At 39.7% G+C, this 27,605-nt stretch overlaps 1 protein-coding gene across 1 annotated transcript; it reads left to right on the top strand.

Moving 5' to 3' along the window:
* On the top strand, positions 1 to 27,605 carry nectin4a (nectin cell adhesion molecule 4a). Its single transcript, XM_033651804.2, has 11 exons — positions 1 to 401; positions 9,421 to 9,615; positions 10,246 to 10,413; positions 12,077 to 12,355; positions 12,920 to 13,037; positions 18,267 to 18,421; positions 18,510 to 18,669; positions 19,066 to 19,141; positions 19,441 to 19,503; positions 23,886 to 24,074; positions 24,223 to 27,605. The coding sequence occupies exons 1-11, from the start codon at positions 347 to 349 to the stop codon at positions 24,613 to 24,615; spliced, it is 1,851 nt and encodes a 616-aa protein (XP_033507695.1). The 5' UTR covers positions 1 to 346; the 3' UTR covers positions 24,616 to 27,605.

Here is a 27,605-nt window from a genome sequence, read left to right as displayed (position 1 = left end):
AGACAGAGGGAGAGGTGAAGCACAAACAGGTGTATCCCAAACAGGTAGAGCTGCGCCTTTCTTTTTTTCTAAAGGGCAAACATGATGGCGTGCGCTTGACAAAGCAACACCTAACCAAACTGAGAGGATTTACACTTTTTCACAAGGACTGACTTCAAACAACTATAACATTCACGTTTCTCGCTCGGGACGGGGCTTTGGATGGGATCAAGGATGGAGGCATGAGTCCGCCTCTGTGCTTCACACATGCCTGTCATTTAGGATACCATTACCTGGACTGATGAGCTTTATTTCAGCGCTGAAATTGTCCCAGCTTGTGCACAGTTAACAGTACCTGCCGAGGAGAATGACACCTCAGCTGAACAGACTGTCTCTGTGTCTCTGTGTCCTCGGGATCTTTGGTAAGAAGGCTTTACATGCATGTCAGTCCAAAGTGATATCATGCAGAAGTTTAAGACTTAACAGTATGTGTCTCTTTCCTGTCTGGTGTCAGATATGATTTTCTGCAGTACTTCTATCTCCTATCTATTCCTATAATTCTAATACAGTCTTATAGGCCTGTTTATAATGCCATGGCAGCAGACTGAATATCTGTATGGTGAAGTAAACACTGGTCTTTCATAATGTTACCTTTATTTTCTTTCTTATGAATGCATGCTTATTCACAAGCTCAGTTCTGTACACTCTAGGCAGCTAGTTTTAGGGATAGACTTAGCTGGAGTGGTGCCGTTAAAGAAAACATTTGTCTGATATTTCTGGAAAAACAGGTTGCTGTTGATCAAATCCCCTCCTGCTGTCTAATTCAGACGAACTGCGTGGACCCTTCTTATGTGTGTGTGTTGCCTAAGCCTAGATGTGCGTGCACATGTTGTAAATGCAGTGGGCCTACGCACTAACAGTGTTGCAGATTACATATCAAATATAAATAAAAAAAAATGCTAGTACTTAAAGAATGTTGGACTATGATAAATAAAATTAAAAGCTTTTAAAAGTATTTTTAAAAGCAGGATAGGCCATGTGTTATTCCAGTAATGCAGAACAGGCAGATTCCACAGTATGGCTTAAACCTCAGGGTGATAAACGCACACACGCACACACACACACGCACACACGCACACACGCACACGCATATTCATGGAAAAACACACCTGTCTGCAGAGTACACTCATTGGGTCTGCTGGTAAATGCATGAATCACATCCAACCCACTGACATATCTGAACAGATTCTCTCACATCAGATGTTGAATCAACATCTGTAAGAGCGGCTCAGTGTGAAACAGATACACACAAACAACCAAACCTGTGAACCTGGAACAGGTTATGTTGGCTGGAATGTTCATTATTTCCACTGAAATCAGTGTGGAGTGGATTAACAGAATCATGCGTGATGTGATGGACAGTATAATGCTCAGAGTCACATGCTCTGTTCACACATGAGACCCTTTATATTGCAGTATTATCAAAACTGTATGGACACCAAGTTAGTGGGACCAAGACTGTACTGGAATGTTTTAAAGTTTCTTCTTGTTCTGGCTTTCTTTCTTGACTCTCATGTTTTTTAATAGTCATGCTAACAGCATAGCTCTACGGACAGCAATGACTAAAATTTCACAACTGTCAGATGGATTGCCATGGCATGATTGACATTCATGATCCCCAGTGGATGAATCTTAATGATTTTGGTAAACTCCTGACTCTTTTCTCTTGCACCTCCATGAGATTCACATTTTTGTTCAAAGTACATATGATATGTCATATGTGTGATATCTTATGAAAATGCACAAACAATGGTTCATATGATCTTTAACTAATGAGTGCCCCATTAGCTTTGTGCATACTATATGTGAATATATGTACTTAACATAAAGTTATGTAAGTTAGGTTTTGGCAAGTAAAGTTTTGTAGGTTAGGTTTAAGAAAGTAAAGTTACGTAGATTAGGTTTAGGAAAGTAAAGGTATGTAGGTTAGGTTTAAGAAAGTAAAGTTATGTAGGATAGGTTTATGAAAGTAAAGTTACGTAGGTTAGGTTTAGGAAAGTAAAGTTACCTAGGTTAGGTTTAGGAAAGAAAAGATATGTAGGTTAGGTTTAGGAAAGTAAAGTTATGTAGGTTAGGTTTAGGAAAGTAAAGTTACCTAGGTTAGGTTTAGGAAAGAAAAGTTATGTAGGTTAGGTTTAAGAAAGTAAAGTTACGTAGATTAAGTTTAGGAAAGTAAAGTTATGTAGGTTAGGTTTAAGAAAGTAAAGTTACGTAGGATAGGTTTATGAAAGTAAAGTTACGTAGGTTAGGTTTATGAAAGTAAGGTTACGTAGGTTAGGTTTAGGAAAGTAAAGTTACCTAGGTTAGGTTTAGGAATGAAAAGTTATGTAGGTTAGGTTTAGGAAAGTAAAGTTACTTAGGTTAGGTTTAGGAAAGAAAAGTTATGTAGGTTAGGTTTAAGAAAGTAAAGTTACGTAGATTAAGTTTAGGAAAGTAAAGGTATGTTGGTTAGGTTTAAGAAAGTAAAGTTACGTAGGATAGGTTTATGAAAGTAAAGTTACGTAGGTTAGGTTTATGAAAGTAAGGTTACGTAGGTTAGGTTTAGGAAAGTAAAGTTACCTAGGTTAGGTTTAGGAAAGAAAAGTTATGTAGGTTAGGTTTAGGAAAGTAAAGTTACTTAGGTTAGGTTTATGAAAGTAAAGTTACCTAGGTTAGGTTTAGGAAAGAAAAGTTATGTAGGTTAGGTTTAAGAAAGTAAAGTTACGTAGATTAAGTTTAGGAAAGTAAAGGTATGTTGGTTAGGTTTAAGAAAGTAAAGTTACGTAGGATAGGTTTATGAAAGTAAAGTTACGTAGGTTAGGTTTATGAAAGTAAGGTTACGTAGGTTAGGTTTAGGAAAGTAAAGTTACCTAGGTTAGGTTTAGGAAAGAAAAGTTATGTAGGTTAGGTTTAGGAAAGTAAAGTTACTTAGGTTAGGTTTAGGAAAGAAAAGTTATGTAGGTTAGGTTTAAGAAAGTAAAGTTACGTAGATTAAGTTTAGGAAAGTAAAGGTATGTTGGTTAGGTTTAAGAAAGTAAAGTTACGTAGGATAGGTTTATGAAAGTAAAGTTATGTAGGTTAGGTTTATGAAAGTAAGGTTACGTAGGTTAGGTTTAGGAAAGTAAAGTTACCTAGGTTAGGTTTAGGAAAGAAAAGTTATGTAGGTTAGGTTTAGGAAAGTAAAGTTACTTAGGTTAGGTTTATGAAAGTAAAGTTACCTAGGTTAGGTTTAGGAAAGAAAAGTTATGTAGGTTAGGTTTATGAAAGTAAAGTTACGTAGGTTAGGTTTAGGAAAGTAAAGTTACATAGGTTAGATTTAGGAAAGTAAAGTTACGTAGGTTAGGTTTAGGAAAGAAAAATTACTTAGATTAGGTTTAGTAAAGTAAAGTTATGTAGGTTAGATTTGGGAAAGTAAAGTTACGTAGGTTAGGTTTAGGAAAGAAAAGTTATGTAGGTTAGATTTAGGAAAGTAAAGTTACGTAGGTTAGGTTTGGGAAAGTAAAGTTACATAGGTTAGATTTAGGAAAGAAAAGTTACGTAGATTAAGTTTAGGAAAGTAAAGGTATGTTGGTTAGGTTTAAGAAAGTAAAGTTACGTAGGATAGGTTTATGAAAGTAAAGTTACGTAGGTTAGGTTTATGAAAGTAAGGTTACGTAGGTTAGGTTTAGGAAAGTAAAGTTACCTAGGTTAGGTTTAGGAAAGAAAAGTTATGTAGGTTAGGTTTAGGAAAGTAAAGTTACTTAGGTTAGGTTTATGAAAGTAAAGTTACCTAGGTTAGGTTTAGGAAAGAAAAGTTATGTAGGTTAGGTTTATGAAAGTAAAGTTACGTAGGTTAGGTTTAGGAAAGTAAAGTTACATAGGTTAGATTTAGGAAAGTAAAGTTACGTAGGTTAGGTTTAGGAAAGAAAAATTACTTAGATTAGGTTTAGTAAAGTAAAGTTATGTAGGTTAGATTTGGGAAAGTAAAGTTACGTAGGTTAGGTTTAGGAAAGTAAAGTTATGTAGGTTAGATTTAGGAAAGTAAAGTTACGTAGGTTAGGTTTGGGAAAGTAAAGTTACATAGGTTAGATTTAGGAAAGAAAAGTTACGTAGATTAAGTTTAGGAAAGTAAAAGTATGTTGGTTAGGTTTAAGAAAGTAAAGTTACGTAGGATAGGTTTATGAAAGTAAAGTTACGTAGGTTAGGTTTATGAAAGTAAGGTTACGTAGGTTAGGTTTAGGAAAGTAAAGTTACCTAGGTTAGGTTTAGGAAAGAAAAGTTATGTAGGTTAGGTTTAGGAAAGTAAAGTTACTTAGGTTAGGTTTATGAAAGTAAAGTTACCTAGGTTAGGTTTAGGAAAGAAAAGTTATGTAGGTTAGGTTTATGAAAGTAAAGTTAAGTAGGTTAGGTTTAGGAAAGTAAAGTTACATAGGTTAGATTTAGGAAAGTAAAGTTACGTAGGTTAGGTTTAGGAAAGAAAAATTACTTAGATTAGGTTTAGTAAAGTAAATTTATGTAGGTTAGATTTGGGAAAGTAAAGTTATGTAGGTTAGGTTTAGGAAAGTAAAGTTATGTAGGTTAGATTTAGGAAAGTAAAGTTACGTAGGTTAGGTTTGGGAAAGTAAAGTTACATAGGTTAGATTTAGGAAAGAAAAGTTACGTAGGTTAGGTTTAGAAAAGTAAAGTTATGTAGGTTAGATTTGGGAAAGTAAAGTTACGTAGGTTAGGTTTAGGAAAGTAAAGTTATGTAGGTTAGATTTAGGAAAGTAAAGTTACGTAGGTTAGGTTTGGGAAAGTAAAGTTACATAGGTTAGATTTAGGAAAGAAAAGTTACGTAGGTTAGGTTTAGAAAAGTAAAGTTATGTAGGTTAGATTTGGGAAAGTAAAGTTACGTAGGTTAGGTTTGGGAAAGGAAAGTTACGTAGGTTAGGTTTGGGAAAGTAAGGTTTTGTAGGTTTGGTTTAAGAAAGGAAAGTTACGTGGGTTAGGTTTAGGAAAGTAAAGTTATGTAGGTTAGATTTAGGAAAGTAAAGTTACGTAGGTTAGGTTTGGGAAAGGAAACTTACATAGGTTAGGTTTGGGAAAGTAAGGTTTTGTAGGTTTGGTTTAAGAAAGGAAAGTTACGTGGGTTAGGTTTAGGAAAGTAAAGTTATGTAGGTTAGATTTAGGAAAGTAAAGTTACGTAGGTTAGGTTTGGGAAAGGAAACTTACATAGGTTAGGTTTGGGAAAGTAAGGTTTTGTAGGTTTGGTTTAAGAAAGGAAAGTTACGTGGGTTAGGTTTAGGAAAGTAAAGTTACGTAGGTTAGGTTTGTGAAAATAAAACATGGTGACAATGTACCTTAAAACAACTCAAAGTTCACTTGATTTCACATAGGACATGAATACCCGTCTCCTGGGTGAAAGTCCCATGTTTGTTTGACATTATGTTGTCTAACAACTCCAACTCCGCAAAACTATATATATATATATATATATATATATATATATATATATATATATATTATATACATATTGTTAGACAACATAATGGTAATCAAAACTAGACAGATTAAATTCATAGACATTAAAGGAGGAAAATACTAATGACAAAATTACTTTAATACCTCATAAATGACTCTTTGCAGCAAAACTTTTACACATATGAGACATCAGTTGTTCTTTGGCAGGCAAGGAGGGGTCATCATAGACTATGTGCATAATTAGTTCATGGCTCTGTCTCATATCTGACAGGTGCAATTTGAATTGCTACAATTGCCCCCAGTCTCCCCCTTGTTCTCTTGTAACAATTCTACCACTAATACTTACATACTTTCAAGATTAGATCACAACGGTGAACCTGAAAATGTAGACTTGTGACAACAGATCCTGTTAGTGATCAGTTAAAACAAGTTACCATGACTGTCTACAGCACCATAACTACTGTTTATGATAGCAAACAGTGAGAACAGTGATCATAGATAAGAGGCTCGCTTCTACTGGTCATTAGGCCATTGTAGGGGCAAGTGGTGAAAAGGCCAGATGTACTGTATTTCACCTTACATGCACATGGTCTGTCATGTTGTGAATTGATAAATCAGCAGTGTGTATGAGTCATCCACCTGCTGAAATTCATTTTCCATACAAGCTGTTTTCCTCCGGTCTCAATGGTGTCATCATCATCAGGAAATCGCTCCTTTTGAAAGAGAATCAATCACCAGCGACAGAAGCCTGATGTCAAGAGCAGCAATATAATAATACACTGTGGTGATGAATCACCTGTCCAGGCTTTAGGTAGCATAAGCAAACATTACACTTGATGGCATTAGTAGAACTTACACAACACAGAGTTTTACTTTAGCAGCGCACCTACAAACATTTCTTGTTTACCATTAAATGCAGGTTGTCGTGATCTACATCTCGTGACTGTATATTCACTTAATGTGTGTGTACTTTATGAGATTGCTGGAGGACAGCAGACGATAATCTGTCACATTATAATTTGTCGACATCAAACAGAAGATAAGAAAATCAGTAATATGAAAGAGATGTGTTTGTGGTTTATAGCATTGCAGTGTGACATGCACACAATACACAGTGTACGTGTTCTACGTCTTGTATGTTTCCTGAGGCCTTGAACGTCTCGCTCTGTCCAGACACTGTGGTAACCCTCTGTAAGTTTACTTTGAAAGCTTATCTCGAACAACTAGTTAAGCGACATATCTTTACTTGTGCTTCTCCTCATAGACAACTTGTTCTCTCTCTCCTCCCTCTTCTCTGTCTTCACTCTGCATGAACTGTTTAAACCCTGTCTGTGCTCATCTAGCATTCAAGTCAAAGTTTGATGTCTGAATATGTATTGTCATACATGCCGTGATATTTTTACCCGATTCAATCATTCTGTAGATGTTAAACCTTTTTTGATCCAAGGCCAGAACACTGAGCAACTGTATCTCATGAAAACCCTTTGTGTTACGCTAAACTTACTGGCTGCTGGCTGGAGCTTTATATTCAGTGGGTGGATATGAGAGTGGTATCCATCTTCTCATCTAAAACGCTGCAAGAAGAAGGCAAATAAATGATGGCGAAGAGGAAGCTGCAGCAGAAATGATTGTGACTTGATCTCTACCCAACCTAGATAAGTAGCCTATGGCTATAGCTTGAACTTGAAAGGTCAGCACAGATAAAGTAGTAAGGCTAGACAACATTCTTCGGAGGGAGGTGCACATGCTTTGTTTTTTTAAAGATATTTTTTAGGGCATTTTTTGCCTTTAATTGATAGGATAGTTGAGTGTGGAGGGGGGAGAGGCATGCAGCAGGGGGCCACAGGCTGGGGTTGAGCCTGGGCCGCTGCGGCAACAGCCTTGTACATGGGGCGCCTGCTCTACCACTAAGCCACCGACGCCCCAGAGGTGCACATGCTTTTGTAATATTAGCTTCTGCTCTCTTTTGAAGTTGGCAAATTAGCAAGAAGAGCAGTGTTCTTTGGCTTCAGAGTGTGTAAATTAGCAATTATTATTCTCTTACATGCTCTTCGAGGAACTACAGGTTCAGGTTGCAGGTCGAAGGTCACTCTCAGGGATGTGGTAGAGCTGGTAGGGATTTTGTGTTGTGGTCAGTGTCACTGTATTACACATTGAACCTAAGACCCTATAAACACTTGATTTTAAAATTTGATGTTTCTCAGCTGTCCCCCTGTCCCTGTCATGTGTCACTTGTGTTCAGATTTTGTTGTTACATAACTGGATAGCCCAGTCGCCAGAAGAAAATGTTGCCATTGTACGTTTCTGCACACCACAGATGTGTTCCATTTGTATGTTTCATACGTATCATATCAACTATTCCAAAGTGACATGAGCTGACTTTGTTATCATGAGGTGGAAATGACTCCTAGGTGACACCTGCCAAGCTGCAGATCACAGTCCAAGAACAACAAAGAACAAAAGCGGCTGTTTTTTGTTTTTTTTTCATGAATCACAGCTGTGTTTCCAATGGCTTTTTAGCTGCCAAACGTGGGTGTTTTTAGGGGCCTATTGCTGTTTTTCCAGCAGTTATAGTTGCACCAAAACCAGGCATTTTAATCCAGAATATGATTTTTCTCCCCAACCATAGCCAAGTGGCTTTTTTAACCTAAACCCAACCACCTGTTAACCATAGCAATGTTGAAATGTAGAGTTTCAAGGTATCGACTACATATTAACATGCAGGTATCTGTGGTTTGCAGAAACATACAGTTCCAACATTTTTTCTGGTGACTGGATCGAACTTATGTCAAAGCGCTCTTGCTCTTCATGTGAGCGGTTGTGTCCTACAGCGGGAGATATTACTGTCAGCAGAATCCAACTGATCACCTTCCATTGGGCTAAACAATGAACAGTCACGCAAAACTTAGTCCAACTTGTCGTAAAATGGGCAAGTTATTGAGAAAGTTGCTGCATTAATCACCATGTCCTGCATTGATGACATATTTTCCTTTTCGTTATCACAACCCTTTTCTGGCATTGTAAAGCATGTATGCACCTCTACTCTGAAAGTCTGCTGTTTCCACCCAGACAACAAATAAACAGCTAGTGACGGTGAAGACAGCTGCTCCCGCCTCATCCTCTGACATTTTTGAGTGAGAGATGGACAGAGAGATGGAAAGTACTAAGAGAAAGCAATACTCAACCAAATTTCAGACACCCTGAAAAGAATAAGTCTTGTGTCTTACGGAAAGTTTTGAAGGGGACCTATTGTGCTTTTGTGTCTTAGTGTTATAATGAAGAATGTTAATATCAAATGTAGCCAAAGTTTTAGATTATAATGTAAATGAATCCTTGTGAGCAATACCACAGGTTTCCTACCATTCTATCTCATTTATTCGACATTTGTTTTGTACTCTGACTACAGTGTGATGTGTTAAGAAGCTATTTATGGTGTAGAAAGAGCTGCTGTTTTCCGTTACGTTCATCCCCCACCTGCAAGTACTCTGCTAACCTATATGTAACTACATGCTAACATCAGGGAAACATGTAAACTTGGGTGCCGATGTTGTAAATTTCTCCCCAACCACAGATCATATTCCTGCTGGAACATGTCTGGTTGTGTCTGAAGCTTTTAATGGTGATTTTTCAGGGTAGAAAATGCTGCTATTCTCCGTTACGATCATCCCCCATCTGCAAGTACACTGCTAGCTACATGTAGCTACATCATGCTAACGTCAAGTAAAAGCGAATTAAAAGTATTTTTACATAAAAATGCAGTGTAGATGTTATTTTCTTTTTTTGAGTCTTTTAAAGTCACCAGAATGCAAGAAACAAAGTTTTTCAAAATGAAATTATTTATCATTTAATCAGCCAATTGCAGGATCTCTCAAAGGACTCGTTTTGCTTGGCATCTTGTTCTCTCTACATCTCTTATATTTCTTGGGTAGATGTGATGACTTACCAACCTGTCTCCTCTTTTAGTTACAGTGATACGGGGAGACTTTGTGGATCTCCCTCCAAAGGATCCCATACTCTCCTTGGCAGAGGAGGAGACCATACTGCCCTGTCGCTACCAGCCAACTGATGAAACTTTGGTGCAGGTCACCTGGTATAAGGAGAAATCCGATGGCGACAAGGAGCAGATCATCACTGCACACCATACTAATGGACAGACAGGTTGGTTGGCGCCGTAGCCTAGCTCTAGTTGTGTTCTGTCTGCCACATGCTAAATAAGTTAATTTAAGAATAACTTCTCTTTTCCTCACAGTGAGTAACTTTCTTCTTGTCATAGCACTAAGTCTGATGTGCTCATTCCACCGAGCAAAATTTCTGGTTTCAGCTGGCAAGTGTTGGTTGGAGGCTTTTTTCCTCTGCTCATAGAACGAATAGAGCTTTAAGGCAGGTCTTCACAACCATCTAAAATAAATAAATAAACTCAAGACTGTGAGAAACTGACAATTTTGCTGTGATATCACAGGAATATTTTCAGGTGCCAAGATTCTGATCTTTGCACTGTTTATTTTTGGTTTCGTTTCTTACTGTGCTGAATTAGGAATGGAGGCTAACACCGACTGTGAGTGTGAGGCATGCCAGAAAAAGACCTTGAGCTAAACGCCCAGAATGTAAATGTAATTTCTAGCATGAGTGCAAGCATGTGTATGGAACTGAAAGTGACAAAGGAAAGCTCCCAAGGCCTTTTTTGAACTTGCTGGACTTAATTTTTTGTGTCACATCCCTCATCATAAGCTCTTGAAACTCTCTCCCTTCCTAACTCTGTCTCTCTCCCTCTTTTCTGCCTCTCTGCAGCGTTTGGTACGTGGTCTCGTCGTGTGCGCTTTAAAAGCAGCGACCCCACATTGGACTCTTCTCTGGTCATCATGAGCACGGAAGTCTCTGATGAGGGGAAATACCTCTGCCATATCAGCACCTTCCCCTCCGGCAACTTTGACTTAGCGATGTCGCTCACCGTGTGGAGTGAGTCCCTTCATTCAGTCATGGTCATACAGTAGAAAAGTATAGCTTAGTCAAGTTTGTAACTGCAGAAACAGGAGTGCTAATATCTTGCACAAGGATCAAAATTGACAGTAATTGCCAAAGTCTATCTAGTCACAATGGGAATCAATATGACTGTTTTTTAGTTTGCTTGTCAATATTTCACAACCTGATTCACATCTAACCTAAGGCCCAATAATGTACAATAATAAAATTATAACAACATATTAACTATCAACATATTAACTATCACCTTATTTGTCGTTTTTCTCACACGTTTCTCACAATTAAAGCATTTGTTGTATTCCTTATAAGGTGATAATCACCAGAATAGCAAACATAATGTAATTTTATTTTGTTGAGGAATTAATGACAATAATTTCTGATAATATATTTCTGATGGCTTTTTAGAGACAGCAATTTTTTTTAATATATATACATATTCCAACATTTTTACATTATTATCCTTCTCTCGAGTGTCAAAGGTTCCCGGAGGATTGTCATATTTAAGATATATTCAGTTTTAATTTGAAGGGGCACACTGATTGTAAGGATCTAAACATTTACTGGGAACAAGCCTTCTCAACAGTGTGGGGGCCAGCAATTATATCAGGGTGGTCATGGCCCCCCTGGCCACCCCTTCTCGGTGCCACTGTCTGCTCACCCTTCACGGTCAATCTTTCTTTTTGTTGCATGGCTGTTTTTCAACATGCGAATTCCATTTTTTAACCTAGGCTCCAACACTGAATTTCTCTTGATAACAAGTAACTATAGCTGACTATTTTATTTGTTTTATGCAAAGGTGGGAGTAGGTCGCATGTCCACGTAACAAGCAAGTTTTAACCTTCAAGTCTCAAGCAAGTCCCAAGTCACTGTGGTTAGAATCAAACACGTCAAGTTCAGTCTTTCCTTAGGTCAAGGAAGTGACAAGTCAGGCCATACTGACCGGCTTAAGTCACATGACTTGACCAGAGTCTGACTCCAGGCGCAAATTTTAGGACTTGAGACTTGCTTGACGAACACTGATGAAGGACTCAGCTTGACTTTGACTTGGTATTCTTGACTTGAGACTGGACTTTGACTTGAGACAGAGAACTTTTAAGGACTTTACATTTTAGTTAACATATATATATATGTATATATGTATGTCATAATCACAAACTATCAACTATCAAATTTGCAACTCGAGTCAGACTCGAGTCGAGTCATGTGACTTGAATCCTCCACCTGAAGTTTTAAGAAGTTAAAGTACTAAAGGCCCTGAAAGCTTTGGATTTTCTATAGCACTGAATGTGAAAATAGTAACTAAAATTATTATAATAAAGTTAATATTTAACACTTAATTTAAAACTTAGCAGGAAATGCATGACACCAGCTTTCTATAACTGAGCTCCGCCCACTTCAAACCAGTAAGCAAAGCACCAACAAAAACACAAATAAAGAAATCTGTTATTTGAAACAAGGAAATACTTCTGAATTTTGTTGAAAACTGTGTTCATGTACCAGTCAGTCTTAATAGCTGATTGAGAAAATTGTTTACAGATGTCTTTAAGTCTATGTGTGCATTCAGCTCTGCCTGCTAAGAGTGTTGACTCATCATCACTATCTTCACTCTGACCAAACACTGTAACAACCCCCCCTCCAGCCATTCCCATCTCCTCCCTGGAACCTGTGGTCCTGGTGGAGGGACAGCCCTACCGACAGGCCGCTTCCTGTCGCTCTGTAGCCCGCCCGCCTCCCCGCCTCTCCTGGGACACCGACCTGAGCGGCCAGTCCGTCAATCGTAGCTCCGACAATGGGGCGGTCTCCTCACACTACTCCCTGCACCCTCTTAGGGGCATGAACGGCAAGAAGCTGGACTGTCTGGTGTGGCATCCGACTCTACGGGGCCCCCGCAGGATCCCAAACAAGTTGGTGGTGCATTGTGAGTATTTATCACCATCACACAGAAGACATTGTTACATTTTACAAATCAAGGTTTGAATTGGTCCCTTTAAAAACACACTCTAAACCAAAACAATGATACTTTCAAAACATTCAAAGACCATCTAAGAAAAAAAAGTTTTTCCACACTGGTAGCACTTTCAGAGCTTTACTTCCTGTTTTTATCACTGCCATATTACTTCAAAGCAGGAAGAGACTTTACAAGCACTGTATCACTTTTCACATTCCTCTCTTTATTACTGAGTTTGGTTTGCAGTACCCAAATGACTCTACCATATTAAATTCCCTTTCCTTATTTATGACTTTAATGTGAAATCTAATACATGATAATTTTACAGGAAATACTCAGGGTACTAAGACTATTTTTGGTTCCTTGTGAAATGTTGTATCATTGAAAGCTGTCATTCACAACTGCATCAGCTTCCTAAAAGCTTGACTATTCAGCCATAGCTGCTGCACGTTAGGTCCTGGTCCTATTTTTGTTTTACAATGTTCCATGTTCCCTGGCAAAACAACCCTGATGAATTATTGTTCTTCCTTTCAGTCCCTCCACATGCAGAGGTGGCTGGCTACAATAAAGACTGGATCGTGGGTATGGAGAATGCTGCCCTGAGGTGTGTGAGTGGAGGAAACCCCAAACCACAGAGTTTCACCTGGATCAGGTACAGTAGGACCCGCCTCCCTCTCCGGCTGTCTGGTACTCAAGTGACTAACCGTCTGATGTGTCTGGTCACTGTTACTTTTCTCGTAACTCTGGGAGTAATTGTACCAATTATTTTGCTACGATTACACCAGTCAAAAGGGCAAATGGGATGTTCAGTGAGGTTGCACTCAGGGCATTGTCAGGGGCCAACAAGCTATTTCAAAAAGCATTTCATTCAAAGCAATATTGACGTGGGCTACACTATAAATTTTAATGATCAGTTTCGAGAGAATGACCTCATCTTTTATTATTAACTCGATTTAAATAGAGATGTTTGCCAGTTTCATGTCAAGTCATAAGTGCAGTTGTATTAGACTTACAAATTCTTGTGTGCAATTGGCTGATTAGAGTGTATGGAAAATAAAGAACTAACCCTCTGTTTTGTTTGTATCATGAGCGCACGCAAACCTGCTGGTGTCATACACAGTCATGCTGATGGTTTCCTGCCATCTGTTAAGCGTATTCCGCTGACTGACAGTGTGGCAGTGCACAAGAAATGTACCAGTACACTCACAATGGCACTGAAGAAGACTGCTAACAAATGAACATGATGTAAAAAATCTAATGAAAACAATTTAAGAATTGAAGATCCCCTCCACTCAAAAATATGTTTTTCTCCTGTGTAGGTCCCCTAAAATGTCTGACTTTGACTATACTGACTTGAATCTGTACAGAGTTTGTCACTACAGAGGTGTTTTCACATTCTTCTACTGAAGAGGACGATGTCTTTGCACTTCCCTAAAATCTGAGATTCAAATGCAGGCTGCCCAGGGCGAGCGAGATTAGGTATGCCACTAATACGAAAGCCAATCGCTGTCTAATACGGGAAACACATATGGAGAGGGTAACAGACTTTGAAACATCAGCAGCAAAGACACCTAAAACCTCCAGTGCAGAGTGGACTTGTCGGTACAGAGTGCGCGAGTTAGCATTAGCATAATGAAAATTTTGATAGCAAACGTGGTAGAGTGTGCAGTTTTTGGATGTAAATGAAACCCTGGAGCTTTGTTACACTATCTACCAAAACCCCACCATAGCAGGTATAATTGTATGTGTAAAAACTCCTACAAGTGGTACAAGAAGCCAATTTGATATAGTGGCCAAACTGTGGAACCACAGCATCCAGGTCCATCACATGACGCCATGTGGCCCAGAAAGATTGTATCTCATAGACTAGATGTTAAAGAGACATCTCGAAATCACTGAATACATTTTTTGAGTGGCACAACCCCCACAAAATGACTGGTTTCACTAGTAGGATTTGATCCATTCAGTCCAATAACATTTCGAAACGTCTAAAAGAGCTGCACGATTAAATCATTTTATCCCCATGCATTCAAGTTAGCAAAGCGCTAAATTGGAAATTAGCAGTTAGCCGGAGAAAGTCTCCAGTACACATGCTCTATGGGCCCAATGATGTGGAATATATGAGTAATTCTGTACCTCGGATGTCAAACTTTTTTGGCTTCATGAGCCACCGAGCAACTTTCATAGGAATGAATGAGGTCCCACCTCCCACACTGTAACCAGTTCTCTTTATGCATCCCTGCTACTAATGTTGTGTTAGTCACCGCCCATTAGCCGACAAGCTAACAAACAACAAAATTAAATAAGAGGAGCTAACTGCACTTATTCTGATACATGTACGAGTCATCGATTTTGATGCACAACAGACTCCCTATCTGAGGCTGGCACTGACTGAGGCTTTTCCTCTAACACTAATGCTAATGCTCATGCTAATGCTACTGCTAACGATCTTGATACGCACTGCTCTTTCACCAGTCAACCTCGTGCCAGTCTCACATAGCCAGACCTATCTCCACACTTCATTTTAGCACTGTGCCTGTGCTGAAGAAAGTGAAAAGCAAAAGCAAAACTTTCCACAAGTAGCAGTGGTGGCTGGGGCGGAGGGCCAGATCCAGATTTTCTCAATGAGGGAGAAAGAGTAGATCTGCTGCCAACCCCTTTTCAGATTTTTAAATATTTTTATATAGGAAAACCATGTTAATTAATGTATTCACCATAGCAAAGTGTTTTTTTGACATACTTTAAAACATGTATGGAGAAAATTGGCTCCACAAAAGTTGAAAAAAGAAGAAAATGCACTCAGTACTTTTGTTTGACCTCATACAAATGTCATTTCAATGAGAAACTATTGAAGTAAACATGAATAAACTCTGCAGCTTTTATATCTGAAGTTTATCAAATTGATCTGAAGTTGGCAGTGACGCTGTGGTGGATCTCCACCCTTTCCACGTGACTTAACCAAACAAGCCCTAGCATTGTCACCTGTGGATTTTGCTGCTTCAGTGGAAACTAACACATTCAAATGTTGTGTGTGTCATTTAAAAATGTGGCACATTGCTGGCCAGCTTTAAACGCCAGACGAGGGTTTGACTCAGATCCGTCTTCTTCTGCTTGAGTCACCTGTTGTCGTCTTTAAGCCAATTCCTTTGGTGCATTAATATTCTTAGGGTGTGGCGTGGAGTTTGGCTCGAAAAACATGAGCTACTCAAAGTGACTGGAAGAGGAATGGCTCCCATGGCATTATGATCAGAGACAGTTAGGCCCCAAGGGAGAAATTCCTTTGACGGGGCATAGGAACTCCTAAAATATAAAGAAATGTGAGTAAAATGTTTAAGGTTTCTTCTGATTTGAGGTGTATTTGCCAGACGATGATGTAGATATCACTTGCTGTTAGTCACAGAAACACACCTTGGTAAAATGAGTTTTTGTGAGTACAGCTCACCAGACAAATACCATTAACACAAGCATACACACTCATAAGTGAACATGTATACACACACATACACAGCACCGAGTCAGCACTCAAAATCTCTGGTATCAACCTCTCCTTACTCATGCACACATTTCACATGAACACCTACACACACACACACACACACACACACACACACAAATGTGCGGCTGCGTCTGCAGCAGCGGGCAAACCTGTTAGCTTTGTCAATAAAAGGCGGCGGGTGAAGTAATAGCTGGTGTCACAGTGTCGTGTTGCGACTTGTGCTGAGAGCAGACAGATGAGACAGTTTCACACGAAGGAGGGAGGAAGAGGGGGGATGAGAAGAAAAAGGGAAAGGGATGAGCGGCCCCAGTGAGAGAGGTGAACTAGTGGGAGCAGGTATAGGCAGAGGGGCTGGGGTGAGCCAAGGCAAGGGGGTGAGAGGAGGAAGAGAAAGCAGAATGTGTAGATTTTGTGTGAGATTTTATCACGGAGGTGTGTCTACTGCGTATGTGAAAAAAACAGACAGTTCCTGTTTTCTGTGTGTGGTGGGGGTTAGTGTGGCCTCTGTGAATAGAAACTAAGTTTACTTGAGTGCATATGTTCGTATAATTGGGGAAATACACTCTGTCCTTCTGGGGCAATGCAGGTTGATAATGTTCCCAGCTATAGGCAGGCATTAAGGTCAAGTCTGTTTCAAATGATTAAATCAAATGTGCTCAAAACAACAACAGTGAGGCAACACCCTGGACTGTGTTGCTCATCGACTTTTTAAAAACATCATCCCTGAGTCACACTACCAGGAAATATATGGTGATTCCAAATAAATGAGGGGCATTATGTTGCTGTAACATAGATTAAAAGAGAGTTTTTTTAATATAAATAAATCAGATTTCTACTCTACCTCACTGATTAATCCTGTGTTATACAAGCATAACTGTCCTTTGTGTATGTGCTTTATGTGTTCTAGTTTGAAATAAAAAGCAGAAATGGTAGTGTGGTCAGCATGAGCAGTTATAGGCAACATGGCTGAATAAAGCATATGGCATCCCACGGAAATTACAACTTCACAAGTGACAATTTTTTATCACTTGTGAAGTCAGTCAGAAAAGATGTATTTTCCATTTGGTGGGGTGAAGGGGTGAGAAAAAAAAGAAAGCAGAAGTACATTAAAGGCCAAAAAAAAGGCAGAATCTGAAGATACGTACATCCCCTTCTTGCAGCTCTGACCTCTCTGTCCTAATCTTAGTCATTGTAGAGTTGCAGACTGTGCATTGACTAACCCCTTCGTGCCCTGCTGTCTCCTTCTGTTCACGAGACCACAAATGCGACAAGAATTAGCTGCTAGCCACCCCATAGTCCCTCCGCCTCACTCCCCAGGGCAGGGAGTCAGAGCTGTGCGGTTCCCCCAGAGCTTGAGTTTGTGTTGGCCGACTGGGGGTCTGTCTCTGGAGCTGCTGCCTTCTCTTCTCTCGCTGAGGTTGTCTGTGAGGGGTGAGGCTAAGAACATACTGTGTTTTGAGGCTCTAATGTTAGCTTAAGTTAGCTGCATAAACCTGAACTTGATGCCACAGCCGTGAGCCTTTAACTCCCATTAGCAAAAAGCTAAACTATTTGCAACATTTACTCTCCATCTCTGAAATGCTTTTGCCATTGTGTTTACCATCAGACTCTCTTTCAGACTCTTTTTGAGAAGTCTGTCTTCCTTTTTTGGGTTGCTTTGCAGTGTAGGCTGTTGTTGCAAATGCCATAATAGCAACCTTACCTGTGAGATTCTCTGCTATTGAATCAGGCTTTCACTGAAGCGGCGTGCATGCCCATCTGTAATTGTGGAACAGCCAATAGGATTGCCCTCTCTCTGAAATGGCCTACAATTGGACAACATCTCCTGTCATGGCCTAGATTTTCTAAAGCCCTAAAACAGAGCCAAGAGGAACTCCAGAGGTCTATTTTTCTCTCAGACCACATGAATTACAAGTTTATTGTAGGATTTTTGCCCAGTGACTTAAAAAATGAAACTGCCTACCCTAGCTTTAAAGTTAAATGTGTCAAAACACTTGAATAAGTGACAGGGACAGCTATTGGTTCAAAAATAAAGACTGGCTAGAATATCTGTAAACAGGATGCATCATTTTGTTATGTTGTCCACAGTTGCTAATTACACCTCCATTGTGCGATCAGGTGGCGATATTAAAATTATTCTTCTATTAACATATTAAGATTTAAATTTAATAGTCATTAATGACAAAATACATTGCATCAATCAATAGCGTCACTTATAAGATTTTGTGAGGAGGGTTTTTTTTTGTACAGTCCCTAACGATTAGTTATTCTTTGAATATATGACAAAACATTTGTAAAAAATATGGATTACCACTTAACCCAGATTATGAGGTCTATGCGTTAATCTAAATGCACTGTAAAGTAACTGTTTTGTCCTGTTTGCAGAATTGGTGGAGATTTGCCAGAAGGGGTAATCCCCCACCCTAATGGAACACTAGCTTTTGGGCGACCCCTAAGCTTGTCAGACAAAGGCACCTACCAGTGTGTGGCGAAGAATGATGTGGGAGTGGGGAAGGCGGAAGTGGAGATTAGTGTGGAAGGTAGATGACAGCAATGTCAACACTATATACTAAGACTCACTGTGAGAATAGATCTGCCAACTTCCCTTGCTGACTTTCTGCTTTACAGATGCTCCCGAGGGGCAGACCATGATCGAAAACATGCTGATGATCATCGTGGGGGCTGTGGCCGGGGGGCTGCTCATCTTGATGCTCATTGTTGTAATCTGCGTCACTTGCCATCACAAACGCAAGAACAAAAAGCTGGAGAGGGAGCTGACTGAGAGGAAGTATGTTGTGATTTTCTTAATTAAGATGAGATAAGATAAGATGAAACTTTAACAATATCCGCAGGGAAGACTGAGCCAGTAAGAATAACTATGAATGGAGCAAATCAGGGCTATTAAGCATATTAGCACTGACAGTTATAACAGTAGAGCGTGCTAAGTAGATTTAAAACGGCAAAAAATGTCAAGTTCAGTTGATAAATGACTGTGTGTGCTGGATGTGCAAAATAACAGCAGAAACTATGTATGAAACTAAATAAAGAATGAAAAATATGCAGTATGAACTACATTAAAACCTAAAATTCACAAAAATAATTCACAGTGGATCTCTGCCAATTTCTTCAGTCATTTAAATATCTTTCTCCTTCTTTCTTTCTTTCTGTGTCTTGTTTCTTACAGGGAGGAAATAAGTACTCTCTCCAGGCAAGCTTCTTTTAGGAGAATGAACTCTGTCAGCACAGATACCAGAGGAGCGGTACTATGACTGAATTATTCTTTTCATACTGAGCATAGTGTTCTACTATAGCATCATCTTGTGTTTTCTCCTGTGTCTGCATGACCTGATTCAGGCTGCTGGTCCCACATGTTTCACACAATCGTTTATCACAGGATTCTTCTCTGTACTGTGATGACTACCAAATAACATGTCAATCAATGATAATATCACATCTGTCATCCATCATTGCTTCACAAAGGGCATGATGTTAGATGCGCAGACTTTTTTTTTTTTACAGTCCCACAGCTAATCCAGCCCTGTGCTTCTTTTCATTGCAGACAGAGGAAAACATCCCTCTGAGGGTGGAGGGGACCATAAGGACCAGCCTGTCTTCACTCGGGGTCAGTCTAGTTATCTATCTTACTCTGCATGCAGGGCCAGGGCTGTAAAGTGAGGCTTTACTGTCCCAGATGCCAGATGAATAAGTTCTGATCTTCAGTGTTTCAAATTGGAATCTAGTGCATCTCAGATATTGATAAGGGCCTTATGTTTTTAGCGCAGGGCTTGTGAATTTCTTGAAACAAAAAACGAGGAATGCGAAGAAGCATATTTCCCATAATGTCAAATTCATTCATTCATTCATCTTCTAACCACTTCATCCTCTTGAGGGTCGCGGGGGGGGGGGCCTATCCCAGCTGACATTGGGCGAGAGGCAGGGTACACCCTGGACAGGTCGCCAGACTATCGCAGGGCTGACGCATAGAGACAAACAACCATTCACGCTCACATTCACACCTACGGACAATTTAGAGTCACCAATTAACCTAGTCCCCAATCTGCATGTCTTTGGACTGTGGGAGGAAGCCGGAGTGCCCAGAGAGAACCCACGCTGACACGGGGAGAACATGCAAATTCCGAACAGAAGGGCTCCCACACCAGGGATCAAACCGGCAACCCTCTTGCTGTGAGGCGACAGTGCTAACACCACACCACCGTGCCGCCCCCATAATGTCAAATTGTCCCCTTAATTTCATCTATGGTGTCATGTAATACCGCTGACCTGAACCATGGTGTTCTGTACAAGGTTATTCCAGTTCACTGTTTAAACTCTTTATATGGTTGCTGCAGTTATCAGCCTTTAACACTTGAGACTAAGGTTATCAAATATACGGCCCATGGGCCAGAACTGACCCATTAAGGGATCTAATCTGGCCCACTGGTGACTCATATTGATGCACTTGTGAAGGCTAAGAGGCGCCATATTTCTGGCCCAAGTTAAACAGTGAGTCACAGCTCTCTGACAAAACAGTGAGTACTTATTATGGTCATATTTAAAAATATTGATCTTTGTGCAAAACAGACTTCTATCTCCTATCCAACCCAGTCGCTAGGTCACTGCCAAAACATTTGGTTTGTAAATAGTCTGTAAGGCAGGGGATAACTCAACCTGCTTCCTCAATAGCTTCCACGTTAGTTTGGTGTGGTGATGCCAGCATTACTACACAGGAGTGGACATGTATGGAAGAATGCACATGGAATGACAGTGAGTGGTAGTGAGTGGTACTGACTGAATTGCACATATTTTTCTCAAGACATCTCAGGCTGGTTATCATCTGTTTAGCAAATGGATGAGCATTTTTAGCATGTACCTCAAGAAACAGGAAAAAATGAAAAATGGGTTGTTATTTATTTATAGGTCATTATACAGTGGTTTTACTGGTCTGGACCACTTGACATCAAAGTGGGCTGTATGTGGCCCAGGAACTAAAATGAGTTGGCACCCCTGCTTTAGCTACACTGCTAAAACCTTATGATATTCAGTGGCCCTTGAATTTTATTCAGCATTATTCTTCCTGATGTGTCCTGGAAAGAACTATATCATTTGTTATTAATTTTTGGAAACGATGAACTCATAGTAGTCTATAGTCGTCATTTGATATTAATTTAATGGTTAAATTATATATTTTTGTCGGTGCAACACAGTGGTTTGAGTACAAGATCTGAGAAAGAACAATATAAGTAACATTGTTAACACTGTGCTACATTACAGAGAAATACAAAACTGTACTGATGAACCTTCATTAATATAGACCTATATTTTATTTACAAGTGCACGTCACACACAGAGCGAGCCGCCTGTTAATGATGCTGTTGGCAAAGCAGTAATGATTGTGCTAAGTGGCTAATGGGCATGTAGCTACTTACATGTTTCAGATGATACATCATGGTTGTAGTCAACAAATGGTAATTGCTGGGTTCGTCCTTCACTTTCTCCGAATGATCCAACACTTTGGATTTCCTGCTCAACATGTTATTAACTAGCCTGTGTAATAACCGCAGGTACCAGCCCTGTAAATTAACGTGACTCCTGTCCTGTCTGACTACTGATTGTGGCCACTTCCTGTATCTGTCCTTTCAAATTAAATTCCCACATGGTCCAGTCATATAGGTTTTGATTTATTTTTGACAAGGTGCAGCTCCTAATAGAGTTTCACATTTGTTTTTGTTTTTTTCTGCATATAAGCGACCAATGAAATCTTGCCAACTAATGACTTTTTTGGTCGACTTACGTTTGGTCGTCAATGAAAGGGCAGCCCTAATTTAAACACAAATAAACTAATTAATTTTTTGTGTATTATTACCTGATTTTTTTTATCATGTTGATATACTCATTTGTTGACAAAATTCAAATTTTTGCATGTTCACTGAACTTGCTGTGCACTGACTAAAAGACTCCTTTGGACATGTCAACCCAGTTGCCAGAATAAATGTTAGCATTGTAGGTTTCTGCAAACCATGGATAGGTAACATTTGTATAATGTTATGTAGAATTTGTTGAAACTTTAGATTTCTTTACATTTCAACAATTCTGTGATTAATGTGTGGTTAGGTTTAGGCACACAAAACACTTTGTTATTGTTAGGAAAGTTTTGGCTTAAAATACTTTGGTGGCACAATACCAGCAGGAAACACAGCGATGTCTCTGTAAAAAACTTACTAAACTTACAAAATTACTTTTCGCTGCACTATCTCAGTGGAAAAACAGTTTCAGGATGCGAAGAAACACCCACGTTTGGTGACTAAAAAGCTGCTGGAAATGCAGTGATGACTCATTAAAAAACAGCCTATGTTTTTGTCACTTTAGAAATATTTATATGATACATATGAAAAGTACAAATGTAACATATTTGTGGTTTGCAGAAATGTACAATGCCAACATTTTCAGTTCACATTTGTAGTTTTTCCTACAAAGCATCTTGGAAATTATTGGGACATTACTCAGAAATTTCAGACCCATTTAAGTTTTGCATGATCTTGCTTATCTTGGCAAAAACTATTTTTTTAAAGGGCCCCTAGGGCACGCCAGCAACAGCAGTTACACTATGTTTTAAAATCTTGTATTTCCTAAATAACTCAATAAATCTGCCAATAGGGTGACAGAATTTTCATCTAACAGGGATATTTTTAGCAAAGGAAATTTTCACATCAGTCATCACTTTTAGAAAATGTTTAAAGAGGAAACTGTGGGAAAGGGAAATTGTTTGCCTTCTTGCTGAGGGTTAAATGAGAAGATCGGATACCAGGAAGTTACTGCGCTCAGTCAAGAAATAGTCTGGTGCTAAAACTGCAACATATCTGTTTTACACTTCTTCTTTTTTTTTTTTTATAGATTAAAAAACAAACCGTAGATAAGTGGTAACTGATATAACTGCTGGGAGGTGGAGTTTGTCACCTCTGGACAAAGCATATAGATACAACAGTGGAATCAATTTTCTCATCTAATTCTCAGCAAGAAAGCAAAGAAGCATGTTTCCCAATATGTTGAATGTTTGCTTTAATTCATCAAAGCTACAGTAGGTAACTTTTTCTCAGCAAGGATTAGTGTACCATTTAGCTGTTACAGTAAATGGGAAAGTTTGCTCTGGCCCATGGACAGGGCTTCGTTTTGCCATGCCTATGTACAACATGGCAGTGGGGTCACAAACTGCAGGGGAGATTGGATGGTTAGAACATTTTTGACATTTCTGTTTGTATCTTGCAGCTCTTTGTAGCCAGTGCGTTCAAAATGTGATACGACCTAATTACATGTGTCTGCTATTAAGTGGCGTAGCTGTAACAGACAGGGCATGGTGTAGTCTCAAACACAAGGACTGAAATGTTACAATTCACCCCATAGTCTGGGTTAGTTGTAACAGAGCCTGGGGTGAAATGTGACATTAAACACTTGAATGACATTTTAACATAATTAGTGTGTGTGTGTTTCTGCGTCTGTGTTTGTCTGTTTTCTCTTTGTGTGTTTGCGCTTGTCTTGCACTCTTGTGTGTGTTTGTTTACTTGCCTATGTGTGTTTGTGCTTGTCAGTACTGCACTCGTGTGTGTGTGTGTGTGTGTGTGTGTGTGTGTGTGTGTGTGTGTGTGTGTTAACATGTTTGACAGCTGCACTCTCTGTAATGACCTGTGATTGGTTAAAGGCTAGATTTTCTACAGCCTGAAAATAGCCACGTGGAGGTGCAGTAGTGTTCTCTCAGACCACTTTACACTATGCTCAAATCTTATAATCAGATTTTTACCCAATGATGCCAAAATTAAGATGCCTACCCCAGCTTTACTGTGCATCAGAAGTGAATTAAGTTATGTCACTATGATTTGGCCTGCTTCAAACTAACACTGCTCTATGTCTAAAGTCACTTCTGTTTAAGTTAGGGTGAAAAAGAGATCACAATCTGTGGGCCTAATCAGTGTATGTGTGAATACTGATCAGTGTCTTTTCCTGTGTTGACAGGAGCAGGCTCACTGCCGCGACAGCCGATCTAGTATCTCAGGTGGCAGGGGAGGAGGGGGAGCATTTGACTACTTGGGCAGACCAGTTCTACACAACAACTCGCGGAGAGGAAGAGAAAAGCTTCTGGACAGAGACGAGGAGAACCGACTCCGAGTGGAGACATATGTGAGAAACAGCACCATCTCTTTAGTAAGTGTATCTTTGTTCATGTGTTGTTCTGGGCAAGTCAAAGCCTGATTTCATCAAATTGTGGAATGCATCTCACCCAGCTTCACCTTTGCATACTCACCCTAATGATGATGCAATTAAGAAGTGTGACTACTCTGTGTCTTTGCAGCAGGAAACTCGTTTCCACCCTCCTCTCACGCCATCGTCCTTCCCGATGGTACAGTCCACTGAGATTGTAAGGCAGCTAAATGGAAGCGCCATTATCCCAGCAGACGGGGGTTCACGGCCGGGAAGTGTCCGCAAGAATCACCAGCACCCTCCTACAAGCTCTAGCTACCCAGCGGTGACAGATGATGAGGATGAAGTAGATGAGGGTTTGGGGGGTCCTGCCAGCCAGGAGCATCCTGATGACCAAGACAGCGAGACCAACAGCTCCCAAGTGTCTGAGGCTCACAGTGCACGCTATCAGCAGACTAATGGCACAATCCGACCCAAACCCCGGCCGAGTCCGGCTGTGGTCAGTCCCCATGCCTCCCTGATTCACAAGGCCCAGATAGTTTAACAGGGAGCTGGAAAAGAACACATGAAACTACAAGACTGGACAGTTCCGGTCTTAGATTTGGGCCAAATGTGGATACACTGGCAAAGTTTGGTCAAAGCCCAGAAAACAATGCAACTGACTACAATGCTGCGTCTTTTTATTGTGTGGGAACATGGTGCAATAGAATAAACGGAAAATCTACTCTAAAGCATCAACTGGACATTTCTGGACATCTGATTTCTTCCTGATTTCTGATGATCAACATTATGCTGTGTATTCCCGGAATTACTGGCACAAACAGAGACGATGTTGCAATATTTCCGATGCAGCTATTACAGTGTTTAATTGCGGACAATATCCTTTTCTCATCTTTCGCAATACACTATCTGCTGCTCTACCTGGCTGTAACGAACAGGTGAATGCAGCATACATTCCTTTTGTGGGGGATGTCGAAAGCACTCAAAGACATGACCAGTAGGAAATCAGGAAACGCAGGACAAGTCGAGGAGGCTGTGGGAACGCTGGTAAATCAGAAACTTAGATTGCAACACCTCTGTATTGAGCGTGGATTTTTTACTGTAGAGGTGTTTAGTGTGTTAGTAGCTTTGCCTGTGTCATGTTCCATTACACAACACTGTTTGGGATCTGATCCAAACCATGGGGTTGTTCCTCTCTTGCCACACCTGCAACATTCTTACCTCCGTATTGTCTTACTGTTGTTGCGGCTTTAAGAGCTGAGACATTTTGGATCAGATAAAGATTTCATATTGCAGCCAAAACACAGTGGTGCCCTAATGCGGGGGCCAGTGGGCATACAATCAGTTGCCCCCCTAACCCCACCAGGCGATAATAATACGAGTACGATATTACTTTCTTTAAGACGCATGGTGTGAAGATAATGTATCCTCTGAAACTAGAAAATCTAAGGCATCCATTAGTACCAACCATGTTAGCATAGCTTGTAGTGAAGGGGACTAAATAACTCTCCTAAGCTGGGCTAAATTTTGGCAAGGCAACAACCAGCATAGACATTTTTAAAGGGGTCCCCTGAACTCTCACCTCTAGATATCTGAATGAAAATGGGTTCTATGGGTACACACTGGTCTCTCCTCAACCTGAAAAGGCTTGTTCCCTTTCTAAGGAAAAAGACAATCATACACATACATAGGTAACACATTATAACAATCTGGCTGTGGAACTCAAAATGTTAACTGCACTGGTGTTAGTCTATGCACATCAGATACTAATAATAACTGTAAGTAAAAACCCAGAGTATACCAATGTGTGATTCCTTAGGGGTCATGTATGCTCAATGTTAGCTACGGAGACAGATGGAGCCTTCTGTCCGTACTTTGTTTATTTGGTCTGCATTTGTGCATGTTTTGTGGAAGCTTATGGATACGGACAAAACATAGCAGTACCACCAGGCAGTGTAGTGTAGTTCAAGTGTGATATGACTGTAGGAGACCAGAAAGAACTTTAAATAATGGCGGAACAGAATGAGTCGGTTATAAAGTGAAAAGAATTCTCCGTTCACATGTCGGAATGTATAGCCTATAATGGCCACACAGGCCACTGCCATCTACAGCGCTGCCTTTGTTTAAAGGTACAATATTGCGACCTCTTCCACTGTCACCTCTGATGTTGTGTCAAACTTTTGATTCTGCCCTCTAGTGCCATCTATTGGCTGTATTTATGCCAACATAGAGGATGCATAGAAGCATGACAGTGACATTTACAACATTTGAAATGGAGGTATTTATTTTAATACGTAAAAGGTGTATAAATTAACTCTCCATATTGACATAGTTTTCATCTCGCCTATATACTTCAACAGCATAAGCAAATTCCTGTGCTACACACGCATATAGCAGATACATAATTTACCCTGCTCGTTCTCCTATGTAGTGAGGATGGAAGTTTTAATACTATTTTATTAAACATACACACACACACTAAACAGATAAAAACATTCACATGTTGTGTACCGTCATGTATGCACAAACATATATACAGAGGATTAAAGTTGGAAAACCTGCTGTACATTTGTAAAATACATTCTTTATGTGATACTTTTGTAAATACACTTGGACTCTTACTAGAGACCACAGACATCTGTATGTTGGAGAGTTTTCTCTGCCTGCAGGACTTCTCTTTAACATTCAAGACAAGTCGACTGTCAAAGAGGAATTTGACATAAACTGGTGATTTTTGATACTGAGGCAAAACCAGGCATGTATTATTTATCTGTATAAGAACAGTGGTTGTTACATTTTGTATATTTGTATGTATTTGGGTTCTGTTACAGCCCTGATATGGGAAGCAATGTGCCAAAGGGATAATATTAAAAAACTCACTTTTGCCTTTTTGGCAAATATGAAGTATTATTTTGTTCTGCACACATGTATCACACTGTACTACTACTGTTTTGATTTGTTACCTTCTGTAAGTACAAAACAAATATGAGCAGCAGATGAATGGCATTATGTGCAGATTGTTTTTAGTGTAGACAGTGCCCCCTGATGTGTACTGCTGGAAAGTGCAGGGACCCGATTGAGCCTACTGCAAAACTATGTTAACTATGAAATTTCACTGTGACCTGGGGAAATGATTTTCCTGGTCACTTGCCTGGATTTTCATTTGTTTTAAGGGATATGTATGGGTATCAGATTGTAATGATGGTTTGAAATAAAAGTGCATGTTTTTTTTGTAAATTGTTGGTCCTAACACAAGCTTTTGGGTAAAAACTATTTCTTAATGATCTTAATATGAGGGGTTTACACTGATATTCTGGTTTGCTTAGGAATTGTCTGTTGAGAAACATGTGAAAATGTTTTCAGGGGTTGATTAACAAAATTGAGGTGCCCTGGGCAGGACTGGATTAAAGGACACGATGAGCTGTGGGCCCTATTAACCACCTGTTCCTCCTACTCTAGCTGCAAGGTCTTAATTCAGGAAAAAGAACAATGTAAGCATAACATCAACAAAAACAATAAAAGGTATTAAAACTA

This window comes from Epinephelus lanceolatus, chromosome 22 (genome assembly GCF_041903045.1).
Source record: "Epinephelus lanceolatus isolate andai-2023 chromosome 22, ASM4190304v1, whole genome shotgun sequence".
In the NCBI taxonomy this organism is placed as follows: domain Eukaryota; kingdom Metazoa; phylum Chordata; class Actinopteri; order Perciformes; family Serranidae; genus Epinephelus; species Epinephelus lanceolatus.
This window is presented reverse-complemented; position numbering and strand designations above follow the sequence as displayed.

What these genes read in the sequence shown, in the direction of transcription:
- nectin4a (XM_033651804.2), top strand. Translation starts at nt 347, where the DNA reads ATGACACCTCAGCTGAACAGACTGTCTCTGTGTCTCTGTGTCCTCGGG. An exon ending in CCATACTAATGGACAGACAG is followed by an intron (nt 9,616 to 10,245) that starts GTTGGTTGGCGC and finishes GCCTCTCTGCAG; the next exon opens with CGTTTGGTACGTGGTCTCGT. An exon ending in GATGTCGCTCACCGTGTGGA is followed by an intron (nt 10,414 to 12,076) that starts GTGAGTCCCTTC and finishes CCCCCCCTCCAG; the next exon opens with CCATTCCCATCTCCTCCCTG.